The 27,182-nt window shown below is 36.5% G+C and overlaps 1 protein-coding gene across 3 annotated transcripts in view; it reads left to right on the top strand.

The window, feature by feature from the left end:
* USP32 (ubiquitin specific peptidase 32) overlaps positions 1-24,726 on the top strand; it is an 82,111-nt gene extending 57,385 nt beyond the window's left edge. For 2 of the 3 annotated variants that reach the window (XM_075719474.1, XM_075719473.1), the window contains exons 14-34: positions 1,110-1,285; positions 2,034-2,174; positions 5,371-5,488; positions 7,818-7,972; positions 8,693-8,774; positions 10,564-10,638; positions 11,248-11,386; positions 11,671-11,776; positions 12,433-12,606; positions 13,146-13,320; positions 13,948-14,099; positions 14,830-14,941; positions 15,505-15,716; positions 17,141-17,325; positions 17,922-18,008; positions 18,896-19,016; positions 19,695-19,886; positions 20,486-20,777; positions 21,156-21,589; positions 21,942-22,034; positions 22,577-24,726. In XM_075719474.1, the coding sequence (XP_075575589.1) occupies positions 1,110-1,285; positions 2,034-2,174; positions 5,371-5,488; positions 7,818-7,972; positions 8,693-8,774; positions 10,564-10,638; positions 11,248-11,386; positions 11,671-11,776; positions 12,433-12,606; positions 13,146-13,320; positions 13,948-14,099; positions 14,830-14,941; positions 15,505-15,716; positions 17,141-17,325; positions 17,922-18,008; positions 18,896-19,016; positions 19,695-19,886; positions 20,486-20,777; positions 21,156-21,589; positions 21,942-22,034; positions 22,577-22,750 (3,395 nt within the window). In that variant the 3' untranslated portion in view covers positions 22,751-24,726. Of the gene's footprint in view, positions 1-1,109; positions 1,286-2,033; positions 2,175-5,370; positions 5,531-7,817; positions 7,973-8,692; positions 8,775-10,563; positions 10,639-11,247; positions 11,387-11,670; positions 11,777-12,432; positions 12,607-13,145; positions 13,321-13,947; positions 14,100-14,829; positions 14,942-15,504; positions 15,717-17,140; positions 17,326-17,921; positions 18,009-18,895; positions 19,017-19,694; positions 19,887-20,485; positions 20,778-21,155; positions 21,590-21,941; positions 22,035-22,576 lie in introns of all 3 variants that reach the window. The other variant, XM_075719472.1, reaches the window with a different exon arrangement.
* The last annotated feature ends 2,456 nt before the right edge of the window (positions 24,727-27,182 follow it).

Genomic DNA, 27,182 nt, shown 5'->3' with positions numbered 1-27,182 from the left:
CGAAGAGATAACATAGTTTAGATTGCAGAAGTGGCCTACATGTGGACGTCGGTGAATTACTGGGAACTACTACTTGGTAGTCTGTGGTGGATAAACAAGAAACAATCTTGTTTAAACAGCAATTAATCTTTTATGCTATGATTAGTTTCCAAGATATTTTTTGTCCTGTCATTTATTTTCTGAGTGGGTTCCCCCCCCCGCTTCACATTAAGTTGTTTCTAGCTCATGCCTAGTTGGTATTGTACTGTGTCTTGCCGTCAGATGACCTCAGATACTACAAAGAGGAAAGAAGCAGGAAAAAAAAAATGAGAAAAATGTACTTACAGTTTTACAGAGCATGTCATTTATGTGAGTTTGTGCAGACTCGAGGAGACATCTTTGCGATAGAAGAGGAGAGATTTTTAGCTCAGTCAGTTCTTGTGAGAATTTGAGATGATGGTTTTTTGATTACAAGACAGCTGAATGTTGCATCTGGTATTTTAAAACTTGTATCTTAAAATTGTAACTTCAATTTAAAGTAGACAAAATACTGTGATCATTTTTGGGGTGAGGGTTGGGGAATAGAGGAAGGGCAGGAAGGGAGTCAAGTTTTCGATTAAAGGTTCTTTCTCTTTATTTTTTCTAACCTGAAATTTAGATTTAATGTTCTGTACAACAAAAGGAAGTTCTATAAGCATAAAATTACTTGCTGTTTCAAGAGGGAAAAATAAAAATAAGGGATTATTGCATATATATTCAGTTTTGTATATAAGATTTTTCACAAGTTTGATATTCAAACATCCAGACAACAAGCAAATGCCAAACACATTTGCTCACGCAAACCTGGTTAGGCTGTTTTTAAACCAGTATTTGTGTAAGTATCTGCTTTGGTATCTGGATCTCGTATATCCACTTCTTCACCTTTTCTGAGAGTACTAGTATATTTGTCACTCTGTAGTTTGGAAGAGTTGCATGTTTTCCTGAAGTATGAAGGATAGCAAACTTCTTCAACAGCCTTTTTTAACCCCCACCCCAAAAACGGATGCAACAGTTTAACTGATTTATTTATGTTATGGACTCATGAACTGAAAGATTCCCCCCCCCCCCCCCCCCCTTGTATTCTGTTACAGATACTCTTTACCCTGGCACACCTGGGACTGATGTATGTTTTGCTAGGCAGCACAATACTTCGGACAATAATAACCAGTGTTTCCTTGGAACCAATGGGAATAATTTGCTACAGCTTAATCCTCAGAAACCAGGAGCTATTGATAACCAACCCCTAGTAACGCAAGAACCAGTGAAGGTAAATGCATCTGAGTCACGTGAATATAGGAAAAGTATCTTTCAGCAGCTTTTGATGTGGGTTTTTTTTCAGCTAGTGGCTTAATTCTACATTAACACTGCTTTGTCATATAACAAAGTTTGGGTTTTTTACTCTTATTTTAAGAAGAAAAACTTGTGTTCTGTTTCTGAGGCTACTATTGCGTGTTTTGTGAGAAGAGAAACAATCAAAAGGTCCTTAAACAGCTTCACAAAACTTATGAATGAAAAAGGTATTTATGAAGACACAACTTCTGCCATTAACTGTAAAATATTTTAATAATTAAACACTTTTCTTCAGTGTTTTCAATCTAAATGTAACAGTTTATTGCTATTGCATAAAACCAGAAAATAGTTAATTAAGTAGTAAAACAAAACTGGCAGGTTTTCCAGTATTCATGCAGACAAAACACAGACTAGCACCATCAATGATGAGTACAGATTGGATTTCTCTATGCAGTGTCTGAAGTTGTCAGAGTAGGTGACACAAGAGAGAAAGGTAATACAAATTTTATATTGGACAGTCTTTTAAAGAAATAGTAAGTAGTGAAACTTGAGCGTTAATTATTGTTACATTTAAATATCATCTTTAAGTATGAAAAGCAGTTGCTAATTACTACTTAAAAGTTTTTTAATAATTCAAAAGTGTTCTGTGTTCATGAACTAAAATCGTTGTAGCTGTATAGTATTTTTTGCACTTGAGATCTGACAAAATCCCTTTTTGTTTAAAGGCTGCCTCACTAACAATGGAGGGTGGAAGATTAAAGCGATCTCCACAGCTGATCGAAGGAAAGGACTACATAATGGTACCAGAACCAGTTTGGAGAGCACTTTACCATTGGTACGGAGCAAATCTGTCCTTGCCCAGGCCGGTAAGTTGTGTTTATGGACGCTGTTTACTTGCCATAGCCACTGAGATAGTATAAACAACCTAAAGTGTCCAAGCTTCTGCCAGTTGCACAAGGTAATCTTTTATGGTCATCTCCCACTTCATCCACAATGGATAGTCTAAATGAAAAGCCTTGAAGAGCAAGCTGGGAGAAAGCAGTCTCAGACATGGACATGGATATGGATAGAAAGTTGTGGATATTTACCAGGAGGTTTGCAGCACAAACCCCAGGAGATACTGTAACAGGGCAGCAGTGCTGCTCAACTGATCATGATTGCTAAAGCAGACAAAAGTAAACTTGAAATCAGTTTAAAAGAGTCGTCATTAAAGCACTTGTCTTTAAAAACTAAGGTAAATTTTCAACTGGTCTGCAAAACCAATAAAATTAAAACTGGGACATCTGCAGCTTTGAATATGTATTTTTTTTCCCCTCACAATTTCATCAAAGTGGGGGGAAGGTAACAATTGCTGTCCTTCAAGTTCAACGTCATAGAAAACACAAAGCACAAGATTTGGTGAAGATCTAAAAAGCAGCAGGAGTAGGTATTCCTAAAAAGAATTTGTGTATGAGCGTATCAGCTTTTGAGTACTGCACAGACTGGTTAAGTTGTTCAGCTTCTAGTCAAAGGTTTTGCAGTAAAGCATTTATCGTAAGCAATTCCTCAAGATACAGATGATAAAGCTGAGTTGGCATCTACTATCTAAGGCTGAATCAGCATGATTCCAGTTAACCATGTTGAGTGTTAAAAGCAAAGACCAGTAATCTCACCTGATACACTCATCCAGCCAGGGTCGTCCTCTTGTTTTTATTCTTCTATTTTGACTTTTGTTGGAAGTATTATGTATCGTGGCCTTGTGAATACCAATTGTTATTTTGAGCTGATCACATATTTAAAATAAGTAGTTCCTTTGTGTCATTCTTCTTCTAGTATTACAGTAATTGCATTTATTTTTTCTAATGAGTAACTAAAAATCTTACTGGTGAGGCAAGTGATGCCCATTCTCATTCTTCAGCATAAAATCAGTAACGCTCCTCCAAACTTACGGAATACTCATTTGTCAGCAATTAATTCATAGGTAGTGAATTTTTCCATTTCTTACACTTTTCAGTAAGCAGAAAAGCCAGTGAATCACAACGAAGTTGTGAAATAGTTTTACAAACAATTAACATGTTTCCATTGTGTAATAAAAAATGTATTTGCAAATTGGTAATGCTGTGGGTTTATATCAACAATTATCTAGTTGCCTGTAGTCATTTAAAACCTTGCAATGAAATTAACTAATTAGAAAGAGCCTATCAAAGGTGAGGTGATATTTGTCCTTGTTTGCAGAAAAGTTTTGTTAAAAGAAAAAAAACTTGAGGAACTGAAATTCACTTTGTGTAACTAACACTACTATTTTCTATATTAGAGCTGTAATATCTTTAATTAAAAATTAATTTGGGACACGATGCAGAATGTATTGCAGAATATAATTTTGAAATGTGAAAGTGCTATATATTAAATGGAATTGACTTAGTGGACTAATAATTAGTCTGCGTTATCCCAGTGAGTTTTTTTGGTTGCAGTTAAAACAGCAACAGTATTTCTGAAAGAGAAGCAGTAATTATGTAGCAGTAGTCATTGTTAAATCATATAATTTACTCACAATTTATTGAGTTACCTCTCTGTTTCTCTGTGTGTAATATTGCAAAACGATGAACAGGTCATAATCGTTTGAAGCTAAAGCTGGCATGCCTTGAATTATTAATTTTGAATTTATAAAAAAGTAGGCTGATGTTAGAGGCAAGAAAAATTGAAGTAATTTGCTCTGTTCACTTAGAGGCATTGGAAACTCTATTTAATTTCTGTTGAGTATATTTATTCCATATAATAGTTGGTTTATTCTGTGTCAGGTAGTCTCTTACAGGAGCTACACTTCAAAAAAGGAAGTAAGGGGAATTTTTTTTTTTCATGGTAGCAAGAGATTGTGTGGTTGGTGTCACAAATACTCGGTGTCACAAATGGGAGAAATTAGCTGTATGATTTTTGACGATTTGGTCTGTTAGCCATAGTACTGGCAATTATTTTACAGTGAAAAATCACTGGCTTCTGTTACCCTCCTCCCACATATTCTCCATGGAAACAAACACCTTTCGTGATCCAGAAAAGGCCACATCTCTTTATACGCAGCACAAACTAATGTGCTTGAGATTTTTGCAATAGGGTCATTAGAAAAGAGACTTCTGTACAGAGAGAGAGAATTTTAGTTTGGGTATCCTGTCTACAAAAAAAAGATAAATAAGGTATGTATAAACTTTAGCTTTTCAGTCCATAATTAAGGAATATTTTGACACTTAGTTATCTGAACACTTCCATTCTTGAAGACCATTTGATTGCTTGCAACCATGTATACAGGGACTTCCAGTCCCCGTCTCCCACCGCGCAGTAGGGACTGTTGTGTTGTTTCTTTCCAGAAAATGTCATCGCTATTGTTTTTGTTGTCACTTCAGTGCATTGTATTGCTTCTCACAGCTTCAGCTGAGTGTTTTCTTCTGCTTCACATGGTCACAAAAATAGCGAACATTCCTGCTGTTTATGTATATCTATGTTTGGGCGGATCTAGATAGCGAAGTCTTTGTAGAAATGGTGACTGAAAAGCTGCAAGTCATGTTCTGGGGTGATTTCGGCTTTTTCTGTCAACATATCAAAATGCAACAAAAGTAAGTTTCAGCCTGTTCTTACAATATGAAGGTTTTAATTCAATCCTGTAGTTCAAAAAGCTCAGAGCAAATGTCTTATTCAGCATGTGTGAGGTTTTTTCCAACAGTTGTGAAACTTTTCTGTTGACATATACACTGAGTAGAATTAATGAGGTTCATTGTAAATTCGCACGTATTTCAGGAATTATAAAAATGTTCTTTCCATGGTGTTGTACAGGAAGCTATGCTCCACTAAGGTGTTTGCTTTTGACAGTCTGCAACTAATAAGCTTCAAAAAGTGCTTAGAAATCAGTAAATTGTTATTCCTACGGATATTTGACTAAGACCCCATAAGAAGTTCCCAGGATTTTTCATCTCCTAGTAAAACATAATTTATTTTTTTAACCACCTACTTTAATCATTACTTCCTGTTCCTATTGGGATTTCCTACATGTTTGGAAGAGCAGTCTCTAAAATGTGTTTTAAACGTCTTCACTAGGTGATCAAAAACAGCAAAACAAATGTGCCTGAACTAGAGTTATTTCCTCGCTATCTGCTCTTCCTGAGACAGCAGCCTGCCACTCGAACGCAGCAGTCAAACATCTGGGTGAATATGGGTATGATGAGCCTGAGAATGTCTCCTCAGCATTTACCTAGAGGTAACTTAAGAATGCAGCAAGAATACAAGTGCGCAGTTTCTAAGAAAGCGAGACCCGCAGCTGTAGAAGCTTGCTGCCACTGTGCTTGTACACCAGCTAATCAACTGTAACTGTAAGGCACAATCAGCATTCGGTAAAGATTTAAAGGCTTTCCTCCTATCTTCTCTTGAAAAAAAGATGCATGAGGGAGCATTTTCAGTTAAGTCGCATAGTTACTGCAAATAGATTGGTGAGCTGAAAGTGAGAAATGAGCACTGCATAAGCTAAACAGCTGAGAAGGGCAGATCTGATTAATCCTGTTGGTAGTTAATTTTGTAGCCGTAGACTAGATGCATCTGTGTGTATCTGATAGTACGGTGGTATAATAAATTAGATCATTGTTCAGCCAGCTGGTTCTGAGTTACTTGGGCAGCTAAGCTTTAATGCCCAAAATTATTTAATGCTCTTTAGAAAGGGATGGAATTAATGGAATAGGAAGACTATTATTTGATGCGGTTTGGAACAGCCATACAGTAGAAAGTGTAAACATCCAACTAAAATATATGTGCCATAATTGTGGTGGTAATGCTCACCAAAAGATTGTACAAGTAGTGGCTAAAAGAATAATCTTTAGATTGCAGCTTCACATTTCAGCTGAAAAATTTTACAGGATTTGTTTTCAGTTACCAGTTTATAGGCACACTTGCGTACTTGCCTTGCACAGTAGGTTTGAAGAAATACCTGATGATCGCATGCATGTGCGTTTGGATACACACAGATACACATATGCATCCACAGTAACGTATGTCCAGAAATGGGCTCACCTGACTACTGAAAATTAAATCCTTCAGCCTTGCTAGTGTTAGCCTGTGTTTAAAAATGTCATGCAGATGCTCAATTTTTCACTGCTTTGGTAGAATCACAATCTTAACGTGTAGATGGTGGCTGCCTGCTTGATCAAGTTCCGCTACAGAAACTGCCTGCTACCCAAATTTTATTTTTCCTACTAGACCTAATAAAATGGAAACTGCTTTGTTTGGACATCCTAAAATACCCAAATTCAAATAAAGAGAATCTTCTGATGTACCAAATTTGATCTTGATTTGGAATTATTTTGCTCTGCACTAATTTATTTGTCCAATCAGGTATTAATCTTTTTGAGTTTTCAAATATGCTTTCTTGCTGTAATCTTACAACTAATCCTCTGATCCCTAATCTCAGAAAATGCTTTTTTGTGTTCTTTAAAAAAAAATGAGTACTTTGCTTGGTATACTGAAGCAAAACTGATGCTTTGCTGACTTATAAGATGATTACAGTGTAGTTTTACTCCCTTGTCAAATTGCATGTAATACGGCATCTTTTCATACGGTACTATCTGTTTTATTTTAATCTTTTGACAGTGAAAGCAGAACGATGTCACTTCTCTGGCTATTTAAGTAATGCAGTTGTCCAGTTGGGTTTGGCTGTATAATAAAAGCTTTTCATGAATATGTTACAGACCTGTCTCTGTGAGGAGTGGGGAACTTCCTAAGTTTAAACTAAAGCAGCTCAAAAAGTAAAGCATGTAAAGTTGTTCTCATCTCTTTCAAACTGAGCTTGTGCAAATGTTTTATTTAAAGATGAGCTCATACTATAGAAAATAGCAACAATCTCGACTGATGGAATTAGTTTGTGTTACAAACATGAGATCGTTGGGAAATTCTGGTGAAAATCCTAGGCATCTTCACAGAATACGTTTTGAGCAATTCAGTTATTAAGAATACTTTTATTGTGAAACTGCCAGGCTGATTTCATCTTCACAGATCAGCATTCATCTCCATAGAAGAGCTGGAGCAAAGTTATGCTACTTCCAAGAACAGTCAGACTGATTTTTTGGACCTTATTTTTTACTTACAATGTGCTCTCAAAAAGAAAATTCTCAAAGTCCTTTGTTTTGAAAATTACCATTATCTCTGGTACCCTGTCTTAAAAGATGGGACTATTCTTTTTTTCTCTTAAAAACTACTTTAAAATTATTTATTTCCTATGAGAATCTTAGGAGAGCAGTTTTCTGATAGGTTTTGGTAAGAAGGGAGGTAAATTTATCTGCTTTTTGATAGCATGTTTGTTGTCCCAAAGGGTTAGTAACAACTAGCTTTCAGTCAAACTCATTATTTCATCCATGAACAAAAGGAGTAGAACTGTGTACTTCCTTTTCACAAAAAGTACTTACAGTATATGTAGTGTATAAGTTGTTATTGATCTGATTTCAGTTGGCCTATGGGTATATACATTATCTTTTACCCTTTTCTTATGATTGTGAAACCAGGGAACGTACCTTCACCGAATGCTCCGTTAAAAAGAGTGTTGGCTTACACCGGCTGCTTTAGTCGAATGCAAACAGTTAAAGAGATACATGAATATCTCTCCCAGAGGCTACGTATAAAAGAAGAAGATATGCGCCTCTGGTTATACAATAGTGAGGTAATGTAGATCTTTTTTTTTAATCAGCTATTAGAGATTGTATATCTTACTCTTTTCTAGAAACTATTAAATACATGTGCACAGAAAAAAAAAATATGGTGGACATAAGCTTCCTTTGCAATTTAACCGCCCAGGTTGGAAAACTCTTGCTGCTTGTTTTCTGGAGTTTTTTGTGCACTCCAAGCAGTGAAATTTAGATTTAATGACCCAGAAAATTTATCTTTTGTTTTCCTAGTAGCCTGATAAACATTAAATTATCCTGTGATGTATTTAAACATTGACAGTTGGTTGAGCTATTAAAAGGCTTGATACAAAGTTGCATTGAAACTGTTTTAAATGGAAATAAAAATACAGTCTTTCATTGACATGCATGATGCTGTAGGCTTCTGTTGGCACAGAAGCAACAGACATCCAGGATCTTTTTCAAACGTGTATGTGAACAAATCACAATGAACAAGCAGAATATATTCCTCCAAATCATTAAGTGCACGTAATTCTCTCATTCTAAAGAAATACCACATAAAATTAAAGCATTGAACTAGATGCTTCTGGAGATCAGTGAACTACTATATTTAATTAAATTAGGTAGGAAACTGGTGCTCTCATTTTTGTGAAGAAATTAATAGTTTAATTTCATTGCTTTGAGATTAAAATATCCTCAGAGAATTTTAAATCTAGCAGTAATAACTATATGAAGTTTTTTTTTTTTTTTTCCTGCAGAACTATCTTACTTTGCTGGATGATGAAGATCACAGGCTGGAGTATCTTAAAATCCAAGACGAGCAGCATTTAGTAATAGAAGGTATAAAAAGGGCCTATAATTGGTTTACACACTAAAACCAAATAGTTTTATATGAGTATATATATGGTTAGTAAATTGTGTGTAGTACCCATTTCTGTAATTGCCCAAACTACACAGATATGTAGGCCTACTGCCCAAATATTTTTGGAAATGTTTTGAGAAGGAAGAGTATGTGTAAGTAGATATCTGTCTCTATATATGTATGTATTGAAAGAAATACAGGAAGAAATACCAAAGCTTCAAATAATCCCTACAGTAATAACTAAAATACCAGAGATTTAACAAAAGCAGTGTGAGGCATCTGAGGTTTTTTCATTATCTGATTTTTCGTTCACTAATTTTACAAGAGTTCAGACTGTGATATTTTCATGAACACGTTCTTATTCACAAAGCAAAAGGCGAAGAAAGCTGCATGTTTCAGTCTGTCAGGTTCATTTCTAAGATTTTCCTTAGAAGCTGTTTTTATTTTCACATCCAGAGAGAACCTGATGCATTTGGATTTGGCCGCTCGACTGACTCATGGTGAAAAGGCATCATAAACAATCTCAGCCTTTCTTCTTTCAATTTATGTCCGTTGTGTCTCATCCTCCTGCCGTGCGCTACTACGCTAGGCAGTGCTATCAGTCACAAATACTGATAAAGTATTTGTGACTGATAAAAGCCTTTGTCAAAGGTATCAGGGTGCATGGCTCAGCTGATTTTTCAGCTAGTTTGACCTGACATTTTGTCTAATCTTTTAATGTGAGAAGCAGAAGCGTACATACTTAATCCACTCTACTGTTGTCCTTAGATCTCAGAGGCTATATAGAAAACTGGGCCTTGCATTGCTTCTGTACAAGTTTCGCTTAGCGTAGCTTTATATTACACCTCAGGTTGGTGTGCTAGATGGACTCATCCTTTTTGCCACTTGGCTCAGCTCATATTTAATCAATTTAAAACTGACAGAGTGGCTGATGCAGTTCACTGTGTATCTGCATGAATCACTAGACACAAGAGAAGAAATGGGAATTTTTATGTAGAGAGAGGGGAGAGGGACTGCACCTTGCCGTATCAGGTGAAACAGAACCCCGAGGTTGTAGTTCGGTAAACAAACCGGCATTAAGCCAACGCTGCCAAGGAGCGGTCCGCCCTTCCTCTGTACATCATGCCACCTGCCTTACCTGTGGACAACTACATGACACCTGTCTGATGAACTGGCTGTCACAAGTGATCTACTGAAAATTAACTCCCTCTTTGCAGCTAGCTCAGTTCCTTAAACCAGTTTGCTGTATGGCTTGGGTCAATGCAAGGCAGAGGTTTACAGTGGGATCCTGTGGGGAAGTGGTGGTAAAGCTAGTTTAGGAAAGCTTGCATTTTTTTGTCCCGCTTTATCTTGAAATTTGTCACTTTGTCCCTGTTTTGAAATACACTTGAATCTTTTGTTGGTTTGTAACAACAACAAATATTAGTGATCGCTCACAAAGCGAACAGATTTGTTCAAATCTGGGGGATTCTTATTAAGTATTAGAAGAAGTACTGTAAAATTTGTTAACCAACAGGAAACAAATCTCAAACCTGCTTTCTAAAGGTGTTACCGGCATGGTTGGAATGACGCCGGTATTAGAATGATTTCCAATAATGATTGGAAACGTTGAAATGAAAACTAGCAAAAATAATAACTAAACATAAGCAAATTTCTAATCTCAATTAAATACTAGAAAATTTTAATTAAACCTCTTCAGCCGTGTTAGCTCTCTGCAGTAAGTAACAAACAATTTTAAAAAAATCCTTATACCATATCTCTTTCTAGTTCGAAACAAAGACATGAGCTGGCCAGAAGAGATGTCTTTTATAGCAAACAGCAGTAAAATAGACAGACATAAAGGTAAGTGTTTCAGCATAGTAATTGAATTATGATGAGAAGAAAAATCCAAGAGGCTGTATTATGTTGAAACGGTTCTTTTTAATATAAGTGCTCTTAACATTGGAAGAGGTCTTTTATGGCTGTGCTGCTTTGCTTGTTCTTTCTGTTTTATTAACTTAGATGCTGGAAATGTGGGAGGGTTGGATGTTTAGATAGATACATTTGTAGATGTTCAGATGCAGCAGTAACAAATGGTACATAGTGAATTCTGGATTTTGTGTTTATTATTTTGGATTTTTTTAAGGTAAGGAATGGTTAAGCTTTTAACAAATTAATCCAGAAATTACAGTACCATAATTATTAACCTGAAAACAGTTTGTATGGATTGTACTGATGTCTGTGGTAGATCAGATCCAACAAAATACCTCAATTTCTGTTAAGTAGAGTTGAGAGGGCAGATATTTTGAACAGAGGCTGGTGCTCTGTTGCATTTGTGCTAGCTGTAGTCTCGTAATTGGGAGCAGGTTAAATTCAATTGGTTACTGTGAAGACGTCATATTCTTTACTGATACACCATTCTGAATTTTTCACATCTGCACAATTGGTATAATTATGTTTTCTTTTTCTCAGTTCCTACTGAAAAGGGTGCTACTGGATTAAGCAATCTGGGTAACACATGTTTCATGAACTCCAGTATCCAGTGTGTCAGTAATACACAACCTCTAACACGGTATTTCATCTCAGGAAGACATCTTTATGAACTTAACAGGTAATTTTCTATTTGAGACCATTGGCATTTTAGGTGCTGTAACATTTCTTTAAAATGAGTTTCAGCTTTCAGCAGTAGACAGTATGAATAAATCATTTTAGGTTCAGTGTTATCAACTATCAGCTGTACAGCAGATACCGGATTAGATATGTGAAAGTATAACCTCTTTTTGTTTCTGTGAGAATTGAACAGTTCAGCAAGAAGCCTTTGCACTTTCTTGTTTATCCCCATGCTTGAACTTTGTTTAAATTCTAGTATGGTATTAATTACTTTTTGATTTCTAGGACAAATCCAATAGGAATGAAAGGACACATGGCCAAGTGCTATGGGGATTTGGTTCAGGAGTTGTGGAGTGGAACTCAGAAGAATATAGCACCGTTAAAGCTGCGGGTAAGTCTGTGATGTGTGTTATTTAAAGGTGGAAAGCAAGAATTTCTTTGGATAGCAGAAATCTTTTAATGCACTTTTTCCTGGTGCTACCTGTATTGTAATGGTTCTGGGCCTCAAATCAGTATCTGCCCTAGAGAAAGGGAAGGAAACTTGGACACATATTTCAAGCGTTAGGAGTTGGCTGTGAAGCCAGTGACCGTGTCCTGGGCAGTTGGTCATCATGTACGTTACTCCAGACTGGTCACAGAATGTGCTTTCTTGCCTGTAAGGAGTGTAGGGGAGGTGTTCAGGAAGGGGCTGTGCCGGGGCAAGGTGCACATCTGGAGGAGGCCAGGGCTCATCAGTCCTGGTGCTCAGGACTGGAGCAGCTTTCTGTGGAATATAATCATGCTTCAGTGGTTGTGAGGTCAAAGGAGTTACCTGATATGAATCAGAGGTTGTGGCACAAGATGTGGCTTTAATAGCCCTTGTTAGGGATAAAAGATTATGCATTTGTCTGTAAATGGTCTTTTGTTCTGAAAGTGTAGGGGCTTACCTTTAATGCTTGGCAATTGAATTTGTGCTCGTTGACAGCGTGCATCTTGTCTGCAATATTTTGATTTATTGTTACAACTTCTGTTACATGATATTAAATAAGTTTCTGGCATTCTTTATAGTGGACAATAGCAAAATATGCTCCAAGATTTAATGGCTTTCAACAGCAAGACTCACAGGAGCTTCTGGCTTTTCTTTTGGATGGTCTTCATGAGGATTTGAACAGAGTTCATGATAAGCCATATGTTGAACTGAAAGACAGTGATGGTCGACCAGACTGGGAAGTAGCAGCAGAGGTATGGATTAAAGTTTTTGGGTTTGGGGTTTGTTTGTTTGCTGGGTTGTTTTTTTTCCCTTATAGTGCTAAGCTGCTAAGTTGTTGATGAGACTGTCTGTGGCAATACTCTTTCAGGATTGTACCGTCTTTTGGAACTTGTTAGATCTGTGATTTAAGGAGTCAGTTTCACCTTTGAACTGAAAATGAGTTTTAAGTGTTATAATAAAGGTATAAAGATGATACTTCACAATAATTTTGAGCAACTCCTCAAAATTATGGAGTATGAAATCTTTTCAAGATACCTGATGATCCTTTCAGAAATACATTAAATTATGTCATACCTTGATTATTGTGTTAATTAAAACAACTTTTCTTTACTCATGTTGAAACTAAATACTTCCTATTTATTAGAAATTGGTAAACAACTTCTATGAAAATAATTTGACTTCCATAAGCCAGTGAAACTTTGGAGGTCTTGCAGCATATGCTCCTTCCTGTAGTTCAGGCAAGTAGTCTTCAGTTTCTAACTTTGTATTGTTTTTTTGTACGTCATTTTAGGCCTGGGAAAACCATCTGAGAAGAAATAGATCCATTGTTGTAGATTTATTTCATGGGCAGCTGAAGTCACAAGTAAAATGTAAAACTTGCGGACATATAAGCGTTAGATTTGACCCTTTTAATTTTTTATCCTTGCCTCTGCCAATGGATAGCTACATGCACCTAGAAATTACAGGTGAGTAGTAGTGTTTAACTCCCTATGAACTTGTCATAAATAAAAATTGTATATGTAGAACAGGTATAAAACATCCAAATTCTGTTTGTGTTACCACTTACGCTTAAAAATAGTATAACCATTTTAATGTAATAGAGCACAAGATTTTTTTATTGGAATACAGTTAAACTAAAGTAAAACCTTTAAAAACAGAACATAGATGGCCCATTTTCAGTCTTGACTGAAGGACTTAATACGGAAACATGTAAAATGGAGATTTTGAGAACTTTCCTTCTGTTCCCTGTGTTGTGGAGGTTGTCCTAAATCTGCCTAGAGCGAAAAAGAAGGGCTGGGGGGAGTGTGCAAATATGGGTCATGAACTGTACTGTGAAGAACACAGGTATTGTTGGAAAAGATGGTAAAAAAGTGAAACAAATTTTGAAACCATTTTCTACTGCCTATGCAGCAAGGGATTTTCTGGTATTTGTCTACAGACCTTGAAAATTGGCTGATAAGAAAAAAAAAAACAATTGTATCTTAAAGTTGGGAAAAAAATACTTTCTAATAAGTAAGTAGCTGTAATGTATTATTCTCATTAAAACTTTTCCTGGTTTGCTGACCAGTGTGTTTCTTTTCCCCTTTATAAAGTAATTAAATTAGATGGTACTACCCCAGTTCGATATGGCCTGAGATTGAACATGGATGAAAAGTATACAGGTTTGAAAAAACAGTTAAGTGAACTCTGCGGGCTGAAACCAGAACAGATTCTACTTGCAGAAGTGCATAGCTCCAATATAAAGGTAAGAAGAAGAAGAAAAAAAAGAAATCATTGGTATTTTTGTTTGTTATTTGTGTACATACTTCTTCATTCTTTCTGACATAAAGCTTTGCTTACAAGAACTGTGAAAGAATTTAACTAAAAGTGTGATAAAAAGTCAGCTTATATCTGTGTATGAACTTTTACTTCGTTCTTAAATGGTAGTTTGGCTTGCTTTAAATAGATTTAAAATTAAAGTAAACTGAACCAAAATAAACCACTTGTAAACAAAATTAATAGTGATGTAGAAGCTTGCAGAAGTTTAATTGAATTGATTACTAATGGTATTTTTAGGAGAAAAAGTATAAAATCATCTTGAGGCAATAAATCTCAAGTTAGAGTGCTGTGATGAGTTTAAACACTGTCAAGACGTTGGAGGCATAAGTAATGACTGGCTTAGTTCTATGTAGTGTGTATGTATATGTGTATATATGTAATTTTTTTTGCTGTCATTGAATAGGATTAAAACTGCTTGAAACTAGGTGCTCTCAGTCTGTTTAGAGAACCATTAATAACTCCCTCAGGTCTTGCTGCAGGGATCGGCAAAGGGGTGTGCTTATTGGCTTCTATTTTCCTTCTGGAAAGGTGTAAGAAAGCAGATGGGAGGGGAGAGATGAGCTGATAGATACGCTGTTTTCAAAAAAACAAAACCTGTTCAGAGTCACAGATGGAAGTATATACATGTCTGACTAACTTTCCCTTTTTTACTGAAGAACTTTCCTCAAGACAACCAGAAGGTCCGGTTATCAGTGAGTGGGTTTTTGTGTGCGTTTGAAATACCAATTCCAGGATCCCCTACATCAGCGTCAAGTCCTGTGCAGACAGGTAAAAGAAAACATACTTATTTTCCTGTTCATTTAAAATGCACAGTGCTTAGGTACTGGAGAAATTCAGGAGAAAACCTGACTTAGTAATTAGTAGACGGTGAGGATTAAAGAGGAGACTAATAAATTGGAGTTCTGATCCACAAAGAAGCTGTGAGCAGTCTCGGTATCTACTGATGGTCTCCGATCCTTTTTAGGATCGTGCCCAGGATAGCAGTCTGAAGATGGGTATATACTTATTTTAGTTAAAGACACAAGAAACAAGCAAAATATTTTATTAATTTTGGATCGGCATTAAGGCGGGACATGTAAAAAAACTGGAAGCATGGTGTGCGGTTTGGGTTTTATTGTTTGTGGTTTCGTGTATGGGTTATAAACACCTCTGTTATTCTTTGCTCTTGCATGCTCCGATTTTGCAAAGTTGTAGGCAAATAGAAGGTTAGATGTTGGTCTTAAGAGTAGAATATATTTCATGAAATGCATTGAACAGAATGGGAAGGATAAAAATCTTGTGATCAGTTCTGATTACTGTGGATAATTGAGAATGTAATTGTCTGTCTACAGATATCTCAACTGGGCCATCAGCTAATGGAGCACCCAACATAATGATGAATGGGGACCTTCCTAAACCAACCCTAATTCCAAACGGAATGCCAAATACTGTAGTGCCATGTGGAACAGAGCGTAACCTTGCCAACTGGACTCTCAACGGTCATGTACCCTTGCTTTCTGATAGTCCATGTACAGGGTATATAATTGCAGTCCACAGAAAAATGGTTAGTAGATTTTGCATTTGTTATAAATCATTTGCATAACACACTTTGAGAGAAAGACAGCGAGGATTTTTTTAATGGCCATATGATAAATTAATCTTTGTTTCTTAAGAAGGAGCATGAATGCCTTTCCCTCTTAAGTGAGTGCCAAGTTCTACAGAAACAGAACTCCTGTAAATTTAAATTGTAATGTCTAATGTTGGTGTATTTTTCTTTCCTTAGTACTGGCATGCTTCCCAGTTCTTTAGTGCTGAGATGCATACTTGAGCGTTTGCTAACTCCCTGATTAAATGTTCCAGATTCTTTGAGCAGAAAAAAAATCTAATTAGAGGAGCTACTAGAAATGCATTTCTTTCCCATTATGTGGAAAAGCCTTATTTCTCATATGGAAACAGAGTGAAGATATATAGAACGTTGCTGGGTCATTCTGTTAGCATGACTACTCTTTGTAAAAGCATCTGTAGTGAAGTTGAACTGTAAATGTCCAAGCTGGATGAATGAACACCTCAAATAGCCACACGCTCTGTGCGCGCTGTGTCCAGACTTTGGAGTCTGTTAATGTTGAGAGCCTGGTGGATGTGGGCCAGGAGGCCATTTAACTTTCCTCTTTACTGTGTGTTTGTATGAAGCTTTCTTGCTTTATTCTCTCAAGTAGTGGCCACTAACCACTGTTATCTCGATCCAAATTTTGCAGAATCTCTTAGGTGATTGGTATAATGCTTTTGAGCCTTTACAAGCTGCTAGTTACATAGCTTAAAAACCAGTAAAAGTTGTTTGTGGAAGCTATTTGAGGAATCCACGCTTGTCATTGTCAAAAGTCTTAACGATGGAAAGGGTGAATTGTATAAAACTTACGCAAGATGGTAGCAGTTTGCTGTACCTCAGTGTCGTTAAGTCAGCATTTTAAATCTTTCTTATAAATGGGAGGTGTAGTATGAGGGTTAGTTGGACTGCTTGGAATAAGTTGTGTACAAGACTGTAGTGCCTCCTTTAGATGTAAAGGTTTTCTTTCTCCTGCAAACTTAAGCCTGCCTAGTGTAGAGGTCATTTTGGGACAGGTATTAGCATCATTACGTGCATGTCTGCATTGCAATATTACCATGTGGTGGGAAAAGTAAGAAATACGCATCGTATGAAACATAAAATATTGTGCATGGTTGAAATACAGATTTATGATGATGTGGGCTAATGCCTAAATAACCTTGCACAAAATACAAAAATGTTCTCAGGCAGTTTCAAGTCAATGATCAAAATTTACAGTATTTAATATTGGAAAAAAGTGCTGAAGTGGAGTACTTTTAATAGAATTAATGGTTTATTTTAATTGCCAAAGCCTGAAATATATAACAAGGTCAGCATCCTAGTAATTATGGTAATGCGAGTTAATGCATACTTATATGAGTCATTCTTTTATTTCACATACGCAGATGCGGACAGAATTGTATTTTCTTTCATCTCAGAAGAATCGTCCTAGTCTCTTTGGAATGCCACTCATCGTTCCTTGTACAGTTCATACACGGAAAAAAGACCTGTATGATGCAGTGTGGATTCAGGTTTCCAGGCTTGCTAGCCCTCTCCCGCCTCAGGAAGCTAGTAATCATGCACAAGACTGGTGAGTTTGGCTTCTCAGTCTTTGGCTTGAACGACGTAATGCAGTGGCGTAGAGTTGCTTGCAAGATTTAAAACTATATTCATTCTTCATCTTTATCAATTTTGACTTCTCATAATAGCTCTGTTGAATGAACGCGCTTTTTTTTAATGTATAATTAAGCTTTAAATGTGAACAACTTTAGGAACAATCATGTGCTCTTTTTACCCCAGATGCTTTCTGCCTGCACATTCCATTTATTGGGTTATTTTTGTTAGAAGCCATTTTGGGGTCCTGCAATTTAATAATGGCAATAATTAAAACTAAATTTTAATCCTTTTTCAGACAGTTAAATGTAGTATACCTTCTAGCTGCACTTAAAGGTTGACTTCACACAAATTGGTTGTTTTGTTCTCATCCAGTGATTGATAATTCATTATATCTGACAAATTTAGGCAATATAAAGGCCAGTCTTATTTTAGTAGCTTAATCTAATCAAAATTAAAATTTTGGGGTGGGGGTGGATTTTTTTAAAGTAAATGTAGGAAGCACAGTGAAGGAAGGTAATTGGCAGTCTGAACGAGTGCTCATGTTTCATATTGCGTTCTCTTCCGTTTCAGCGATGATAGCATGGGATATCAGTATCCATTCACCCTAAGGGTAGTTCAGAAGGATGGAAATTCTTGTGCTTGGTGTCCATGGTACAGGTAAATTGTCCTTTTTAGATTTACGGAAGGGAATCGCTCCAGCAGAAATTTAATTTATGGTAATGGGTTTTTGATACATTTCAGACTTCAGAGGTAATAGCAGACTATAAGAATCTAGGATCTAATTTAACCAAAACCCTCACATGGCAGACTTTCACTGTAGAATAGCTTTTATGACTTGGAGAGCTGAAAGCTCTGCTGACACAGAAACTTTAAATTAGGAGACAGACATAAGGTTATTGAGAACCTCTTAACCCCTTACACTATTCTGTGTGCATGTGTGTATATATGCAGGCACATATGTGTGCATATGTGGATGATTTGTGGGGGTTTCATACAAACCCAAACTTCTAGGTGTATATCATTTACCCTTGCTAGTTCCTGTGCCATTTGAAGAGTAAGAACTAAAATGGACAATAAGAAATTTACCCTGGAAGCATGCTTGGAATTTTCCCTAAACAAAGACATGCTAATGAAAATTTCAGACTTTTGCTGGAAGGTATTCAGACCATATATTCATTTAAAAAAAAAAAAAGTCTGTTACAGTTAGATAAATAAAGTACATCAGCTATCATGTTGTAAAATATTTATGGAGACAAAGCATTGTCGTTTTTTGGTATCGTAGGTAGGCTTGGTCAGCATTATACACAAGTAGATGGTTGAGCTCACCCAACTGCTTCAATTTCTCATCTCTATTAAAGTTTTTTAGTAAAATAGCAAACTGACACTGATGATGGTTTTATAAAAATGCCTCTTTTACACTGAAGGCAAGGCCTGAAACTTTGGGGGTGCATATGTTACAAAATAAGGAGCAGAACTGGGGTGTGAAGTAATGTAAAACTTAGTTATTAGACAGTTTACTTACCACATCTAACTTTTTGATTTAGATTTTGCCGTGGCTGTAAAATTGAGTGCACAGAAGATAGAGCTTGTGTTGGGAATGCTTACATTGCTGTAGACTGGGATCCAACAGCACTCCACCTGCGCTATCAGACGTCACAAGAACGGGTAAAATTTCAACGCAAACCCTTTGTTGTTTCACCAATTTTTTTTTCCTTATTTTTTCTTTTTCTTTTTTTTTTTTTTTTTTGCAATTGGTGTTTCTTTTGTCCATTTAATGTTAAAATAAAGTCAATAATCATTGAACGGTATATTCGATAAATTAATGTCTTCATCTTAGAACATTTACGTGACCATAACGTGGAAGGGAAGCTTTTAAGAAACCACAGCAGTGTATTTTCTGTCTGTTGTGAGTTGCTTTTTGATCTAGCCTCCAGAATATATTACAAAATACGTTAATTTGGTACATTTTCGAAGCACACCAGTGCTATAAACAGTTATGCATGTGAGTATATCCATTTCCTCATTGAGTCAACAAAACATATCTAAAGGTAAGCCTGTAGCTGAGTTCATGTAGCATAGCTGTTCCAACTTGTGAGTTGAATCTATAAACTTGTGCTTTATGGATAATTTTCTAAGCAGAACCCAAGAATAAGAACAGTGCATTAGTTGTATGTCTGCCTCTTCATAATTGAAATAAAGTTTCTGCTAAAACTTGGTGGACCTAGATTTTATCTTTAATCCTAAGTAACTATATGATACTATTTGTATGATACTGTGATTAGAGCCTTACTCTGAGCAGTTTGTGTATGTTTCCAAGTCAGATACAGTTTTATCTCACTTCAGATTGTAGAGGAACATGAAAGTGTTGAACAAAGCCGACGAGCTCAAGCAGAGCCCATCAATCTGGATAGTTGTCTTAGAGCCTTCACCAGTGAGGAAGAACTGGGGGAGGATGAGATGTACTACTGTTCCAAATGCAAGACCCACTGTTTGGCCACCAAAAAACTGGATCTTTGGAGACTTCCCCCTATTTTGGTATGATCTTGTGTAATTTTCCTCTACAGCAACAAAACAAAAGTACATTGATCACAAATTTTAATTGCTAGATATGTCTCCTTGTCCTGAATAAGATGATTTGCTTCTGTTCGCAGTATGAGGAGGGGCATTGACTTTGTTTCATGCATTTCTGTAATGCAGGCAAATAAAACAAACCCCAAATCCTTTTTTGAATCTTTTTAGCTGACACATTGCAGGAAAAGGTGGCATTTTGCATTCAGTGTCATCTGTTCTGACATAGAGTTCACGCTTAGGCAGTCTTTCCAGAAACATGATCTTTTGTCTAGTTGTGTAACACCTGCATTTGTTGCTTTCCCAGTTTGGTAGGTTATTCAAAACACACAGTGCTGATGACTGAATTGAAGCAACCTTTTCCATCATTTCCCCATGAAAATATTAGTTCCATATTTTACCAGTTTGATCCTAAATTCCAAATTGTCACACTGCAGCATTGTTACTGTTTTTTATTAGCATATGATAAAATGTGTATGTTTCAGGGAAAATTATTTTTAAACAGTGAAATACTCACTGTGTTGTGATTGTCCTCCTTTAATTTTCTCTAACATGTTTCTCCTTAGATCATTCACCTGAAAAGATTTCAGTTCGTAAATGGCCGCTGGATAAAATCTCAGAAAATTGTTAAATTTCCCCGAGAAAATTTTGACCCAAGTGCCTTTTTGGTACAAAGGGATCCAAGCAATTTTCAAAGAAAGCAGCTAACGTTCCAGGTTGACAGCCTTCCTGAACCGCGGACTCTCCAAGGGGAGTCTAGAAAAATAGATCTGCAGATCACTTACACGCCAGGAGAAGGAGAGATACTGAACAGAAGTCCATCCTCCCTTAACACTACTGTCTTGAATAATATCAAGGGTAGGTAATAACCAGGGAAAATTCCAGTCAATACTGATGTTTGGAGGGGGGAAAAGAAATTATATTGTAAATGAAATTTTAACGTTTCTTTAGCCAAAGCACTACACTTATTTTGAAACACTCATTTCTGTTGTTGTTTGCCCTGGAAAGCTTAGTGAAGCTTTACCTTTTTTTTTTTTTTAAAAAAAAAAAAAAGGAAAGAAAAAATTACTCATTGACCACAGATATTGGCACGGTCTGCTTGTGTAAGTGGGCTGGATTAAGTGTGAGGAATGTGCTCCTGCAAAGTTCAGTTTATAGGTGCGCGTATGTATGCGTGTGTGCAAAGGTAGACTGTTTGTTTACTTATCTTAGTAGTCCACATGTTTTCTGTTTTAGCATCTCCATCTTTGGGGAGGAAAAGCGGAACCAGCTGTCCTTCAAGTAAAAACAGTAGCCCAAATAATAGCCCAAGGACTTTAGGAAGAGGTAAAGGGCGTCTGCGGCTACCTCAACTGGGTAAAAACAAACTGTCAAGTAGCAAAGAAAATTTGGATGCAAGTAAAGAGAATGGTACTGACCAGGAACAGAGATTTACCTCTGATCAAGGTGATGCTCTTACTAGGGGGCAGCTTTTGGGTGGTAGCCAGAGTGAACTATATACTGCTCAGGACAGTGAGATGACTCTAGCCAACGGATACATCTGTGAGCAGAATGCATATAGTAATGGCAGTATCAACGGTCAAATTGATAACCACAGCGAGGATGATATTGCAGATGACCAAAGAGAAGAAGTGTGTGTTAACCCTATTTACAATCTATATGCAATTTCGGTAAGTTGACTTTTTTTTATGCAAGTAAACTACTTTTATGTGACATTGTTTTAACCAAATGCATTTACTCTGTTGTTTTCATTACAAAAAGTAGGGATCTGTTGAGAAGGAGAACAAAGTAGAACCATTGTCAGCAAAATAAATTTGCCATAAAACTGCATACAACTGAAAAGTATGTCTCTGCATAATGTTTTTTCTGCTTGAGTCTGTAAGCTTAGTCAGCTCCACATGTATAGACTGTCATGAACCATTGTCACTCACTTAAAGATCATGAATTTGTGAATCATTTATTCTGTGAATTCTGAGTTTTGATGTTTGATCCAGAATTTATTTTCTTCTTCGTTTTCTTCAGTGCCATTCAGGAATTATGGGAGGGGGTCATTATGTCACTTATGCCAAAAACCCGAACAACAAGTGGTACTGCTACAACGACAGTAGCTGTAAGGTAAATCATTTATTTTTGTAGCAAATAATTTTTGTCTTGGTTACCTACAGCCCAAGAAATTTACATCTTGTGAGAACTGTTCTTTGAAATCATGAGCATCTCAAAAGTTGCATTGGATAAATATTAAAATTGTTAACTGAAATTGTACCAGAGATTATTTTTTTTTCAATTTAACATCTGTTCATCAGCTGCTACCATGGTTAAGGAAAAATGCTTATTTTGTACAAAGATGGAAAGATCACTAAAAATGGAAACCCCAGATTATTTATTCATGATGCTAGCAGTTTTGTGTTCAATTACTGGATAATTTAAGTTCTGACATTTCTAAGTGTTTGCATTTATCACTACAAAATTTGTCATACTTTGCAAGTAAATAATGGAGCCTTATAACTATAATAAGGGAGGCAGAAAATGGGATTCTTCTTGTTGTAAACAGCCAGTTAAAAATACTGTTTCTAGGGCAGTGGCGTGGATTTTAAGTTCAGTGACCATAACGTGATTGTCCTGTTGCATATCTCGGAACGTGTTTTTCTCTCTCGCAGGAATTGCATCCCGATGAAATTGACACCGACTCTGCCTACATTCTTTTCTATGAGCAGCAGGGGGTAGACTATGCACAATTTCTGCCAAAGATAGACGGCAAAAAGATGGCAGACACAAGCAGCATGGATGAAGATTTTGAGTCAGATTATAAGAAGTACTGTGTTTTACAGTAAGCAGGTGATCTTCCATGGACTGTTTTGAGAATGTGAGGGGTAACAGCCTGAAACTTACACTGAAACAGATAACCTAAGTGTAGTTATTGTACCCTGTGATCTGAAAGCACAAAAAGAAAACCCTAACTAAATAACAGTTAATATAAAGATAGTATTGTTTTGTTCTGTTATCTCACTACATGCTCTAAACATTTCTGATGTTAGACATCAGGCTGAGACTGCCATTGGCCTTTAAATAAAATGGTTTGAGAAAAGCCGACTAGGACCAAATAAGAGCTAAATTAAATAGTCCAAATAAGAGCTAAACAAAGTAGTGTAGAGTTTACCAACTGTTCTAACAAACCCCGAAGGCTCTCTCTAGGTTTAAGGTAATGGGGAAAAAAAAAAATCGTAGTGTTGTCTTTGGACAACATGATATTGCTACCTCCTTTTTCCTGCAGTTTTATTGCATTTTATTGGCAAAACAGGGAAAGCAAGAGAATGAAAAGTGCACAAATTCAGAGAATGAACATCAAGAGTAGGAGACGTTTCCAGTTTTGCCACCACTAGTGTGTGTCAGTTGCTTTCTTTCTGTATGTTGGGAGCACAACCAAATCATAATTTCAGAAGAGATTAATTTCTACATTTGAATGATTTATTATAATTGTGTTTCTCCATGTGTTGGCTGTGCAGATCAATGTGTTTCAGGAATGGCTTTTCTGCCTGAAGAGTGCTATCTCAAACTTTGAGATGCCTCAAGAAGAAACTTCAGGTTGAAGAGAGTAGTTGTGATTACACGCATGGTGTCTTAAAATGTGCACATTGCACAAAATGTTCCCAGCTTTTGGAAGGAAAGATGCTTGAGCTTATGTTTCATGACTGGTGTTGCTTTTAAATTTGCACTTTTAAAAAGTCATATAATTAAATTCAAAAACATAGTTTGTTTTTGTTGTTGTAAGGGCTCTGGAGTGAATGGCTGTGAATTATCCACTGTGTATTTCAAACAAATAAGAAGCTGTGGCTGTCAGGTAGCTATCGTAGCATTCATGGATGTTTTTTTTTTAATTGGTTTCATAACTTTATGGAGTTTTTTTTTTTGCAAAATTCGGTTGCCTTTTCAAATTTTCTTTTTTGCAACAGGTTATGCATATACTTGCAGTTAAAGCAGAATTGCTTTCCGCGCCCTTGCAACATGCTCTTTTAAGTCAGTGGGCTTATTGCATGAAGGAAAGCATGACTGAGTCTTAGCAGAGACTGGAAAAAAGATGGTTGTTTTTTGAGTAGGCATTTCTTTAAACATTTTCAGTGTTAAATTGTTTGCATAGCTGAATGAAGATAAAAGTTTCACTCTTTCGGCCTTTTGTTCTTCAGCTGTTCTTCAGCTTACTAATTTTGTCATACGTCATCTTCCAAATTCTTTAGATTTTGTATCTTCACTAACAAAATTGATACTTACACGGTCAATCTCTGAAATAAATGTTCAGATTAATTTTAATGTGTTTTACAAGAATGCCAAACCTACCAGTAAGTTTATAATTTCCAGAAAGATCTGAGTTTTATCCATTTAAGGAATTGTATCAGCTGATCTTGCTGTCTTTACTCAGGCAAAAACCTCCCTGCCTTTGTCGGAGGTCGTGCCTCTTTGAGGACAGCAGATCAGTTCCAAAATAAGTATTGTCTTACTTGTAAAGTGTTGCTCCCTATCCTATATGCCCTTTTATCTTTAAAGTGATCTAAACGTTGAGACTGAAGAAAAGCAAACATGACTTGTGAATTTCTAGGTTAGAAGCTTTTTCCATACCCATTTGTCTACTCTTCCCTACGCAAACTCCATGAAAAGTGAAAGATTTTCAACTGATTTACTTTAAACTGTTTTATTTAAGCAGGTAGCACAATCTACTAATGTTATTTGATCTTCTGTGTTTGTTACATTGGTTGTAATTAATTTTTTAAATTAAATTAATTCATGAATTAGTAGTAAATTTATTAAGTTAACTATTAACTACATTCACTTTGTAAATTATTGTATAAAACTTATTGATAATGCACTGACTTTAGAAAGATGTTAATGTACATAAATACCTTGTAAATAAAATAGTGTTGATGTACTGGAATATGAGCTGTATTAAAAAAAGTATCGGTAATTGTATATGGAGTGAACCTGTTTATCTGTAACTATATTCAAACAAATTAAATACTGTGGATGCAGATGAAGTGTCACTTCTTGTCAGATAATTTTTAAGAGCTGTTGTCCTGCTTTTGATGTTTCCGTAGTTTTCATTAAGCTTGAACGGATTTGTCAATCCAAAAGATTGGAATGTGCGAGTAAGCGTACAGCAATTCTTTGCAGTTTGTCCAGTGTAGCACTTCGTTTAAGTACCAAGATATTTCAGCTCTTCTAAGGTTTGTTTTTAAGTTATTTTAGTTTTCCTTTTAAGAACGTGCTGTTCAGTTTTTTAGAACTAGTCTATTTAATCCTATTTAAAATGTGTACATGAGAGAGAGGGGGACTTTTTCCTTCTTGCAAGTAAGTCTGAAGAACTAGTGCACTGAACGGTTCTCATATTTTTCTGTGGTGTAATTTTGATGGATCTGAAGTGAGATCGGTGATGACAGAAGCACAGTGGCTGCACGTGGGATCCCTTCTTACCTACCCTTGAGAACCCTTCCGCAGATTATTGAAGTGGGAAAAAATGTCTTATGAAATATTTAATTGCATAATTTTGTATGTGTACTTGGACAATTAAAATTTGAGCTGTAATAATTTTATTCCAGGTTCTCATGCTGTGGTGAATAAGGCTCCTTTTGAGTTTAACAGAAAAGTAGGTAAAAAAGGGCTTTGCTTCAAAATGTCCCAGAAATAATGGGATTATAAGAAAATCATGCAAAGATTCCGTCATTGGAGGGTTTGATAGGAAGTTACAAGACAAATCTTTTAATGGTGTGTGCTGAATTTTTGCTTTCGGCTGGACCTGGGGCAGTGCAACAGTGCACACAGCCACGCGGCGGCAGCGCTGCCCGCCTTACCCGCTCTGCGCGCCGAAGCCTGCAGTCGCGTTTCGTAACGTGCTCTCATGAAAAAAGCTTTTTCTTAACCTTTTAAAATGAGAAAATAAATCGATGTTGATCTGCAGTAGGAATCATCTGTGTATTGCTTATTAGCGCAGGGTTTTGTCTCCCCGGGAGGAACTATTTCTGAAGTTAAAATTTTTCACATTACAATAGAATCTGAAGTAAATGGCACTTAGTAATTCTGTGCATAAGCATTTGTTTAATTGTTCTTGTATAGTTAATCAACAGGCATCTTGGGTCAAGCGGAGTATCAGTTTCCATCAGAAAGAAACAGCTCTCAACATATGATTCATACAAAAGACACAGAAGCAGAAGGAAGTAGGCAAGTTAAAAAATATATAGTTCATAATAACAGGCCAAGAAATAATGTGTCCGTACTGCTGCAGTGGAGGTGCCTGGTCTTCTCCAGAGAGTAGTTTGCAGAGGTGGGGCGTGAAACCGCCACGTTTGTCAGCAAAGGAAATTCTTTCCTGTAGCTGAAGGAAGAGTTACATGCTGTAGCACAGGCGGTCATCGTTTCCTCTGACGTTGTTTTGTAACCCGTTAAGTCTGTAAAAACCATAGAATAACTTGGGCTGGAAAAAAGGAGGGCATCTGCTCCATCTAAAGGTTGAAAGTACGCCTCGGTTCACGCATTGTAACAGCTCCTTGTATTGTGGCCGTGGTCAATACAGAGGGTGATGTGTTCGGTTACATTTTATTTTTCTTTACAAGTTGTGGCCAATGTGCCACTAGGTTTCTTTTCCTTAAGAAGGGAAAAAAACTTGAAGCCATCCTGAAGCCCACTTTCTGGTACTACCTGCAGAAATAAGGTGTGGTTTTATATAAACAGAGACCAAGAATGCTTTCTAGGAAGACATACTTCATCATGAATCCAAATAACTGTGAGGTTAATGCTAATGGCCAAAAGTCCTTGGGAAATTTTTGCACAGGATACAAACTGAGTTTAGCAAGATAAATTCTACTGGAGTTGTGGTTCATTTGATACGTTACTGCTAGAGGAAGCACCCCTGCAAGTGTCAGATCATAACACCGAGATCTGAAAAGGGAAGGAAGGAAGAGAATAGTTGAGAAAATACTTGGGCTTTTTACTCAGAGTTGAATATGAGATTTCTTCTAGACTTTTCCATTCGTGATGCACATGCTTGTTGATATTATTTTAATGTATGCCAGTGTGGTTTAGATGTATCCTACTGCTAGGTTTTAGTTGATAACAAGACTTAAGGCTAACAAAGTGGAAAGTCAAAGGCGAAAATCACTTAGTCACTGGAGGGGTGCCAACTCTGAGAGAAACATACAGGAGTAGGAGGTCAAAATTGATTGTGCTATTGCTTGGATGTGTGCCTTTGCAAATGGATTGCAATTTGGAAGTGAAATAAAA

The sequence above is a fragment of the Pelecanus crispus genome, chromosome 12, assembly GCF_030463565.1.
Source record: "Pelecanus crispus isolate bPelCri1 chromosome 12, bPelCri1.pri, whole genome shotgun sequence".
Lineage (NCBI taxonomy): Eukaryota > Metazoa > Chordata > Aves > Pelecaniformes > Pelecanidae > Pelecanus > Pelecanus crispus.
The sequence above is the reverse complement of the archived record's forward strand: the minus strand, read 5'-3'. Positions and strand labels throughout refer to the sequence as shown.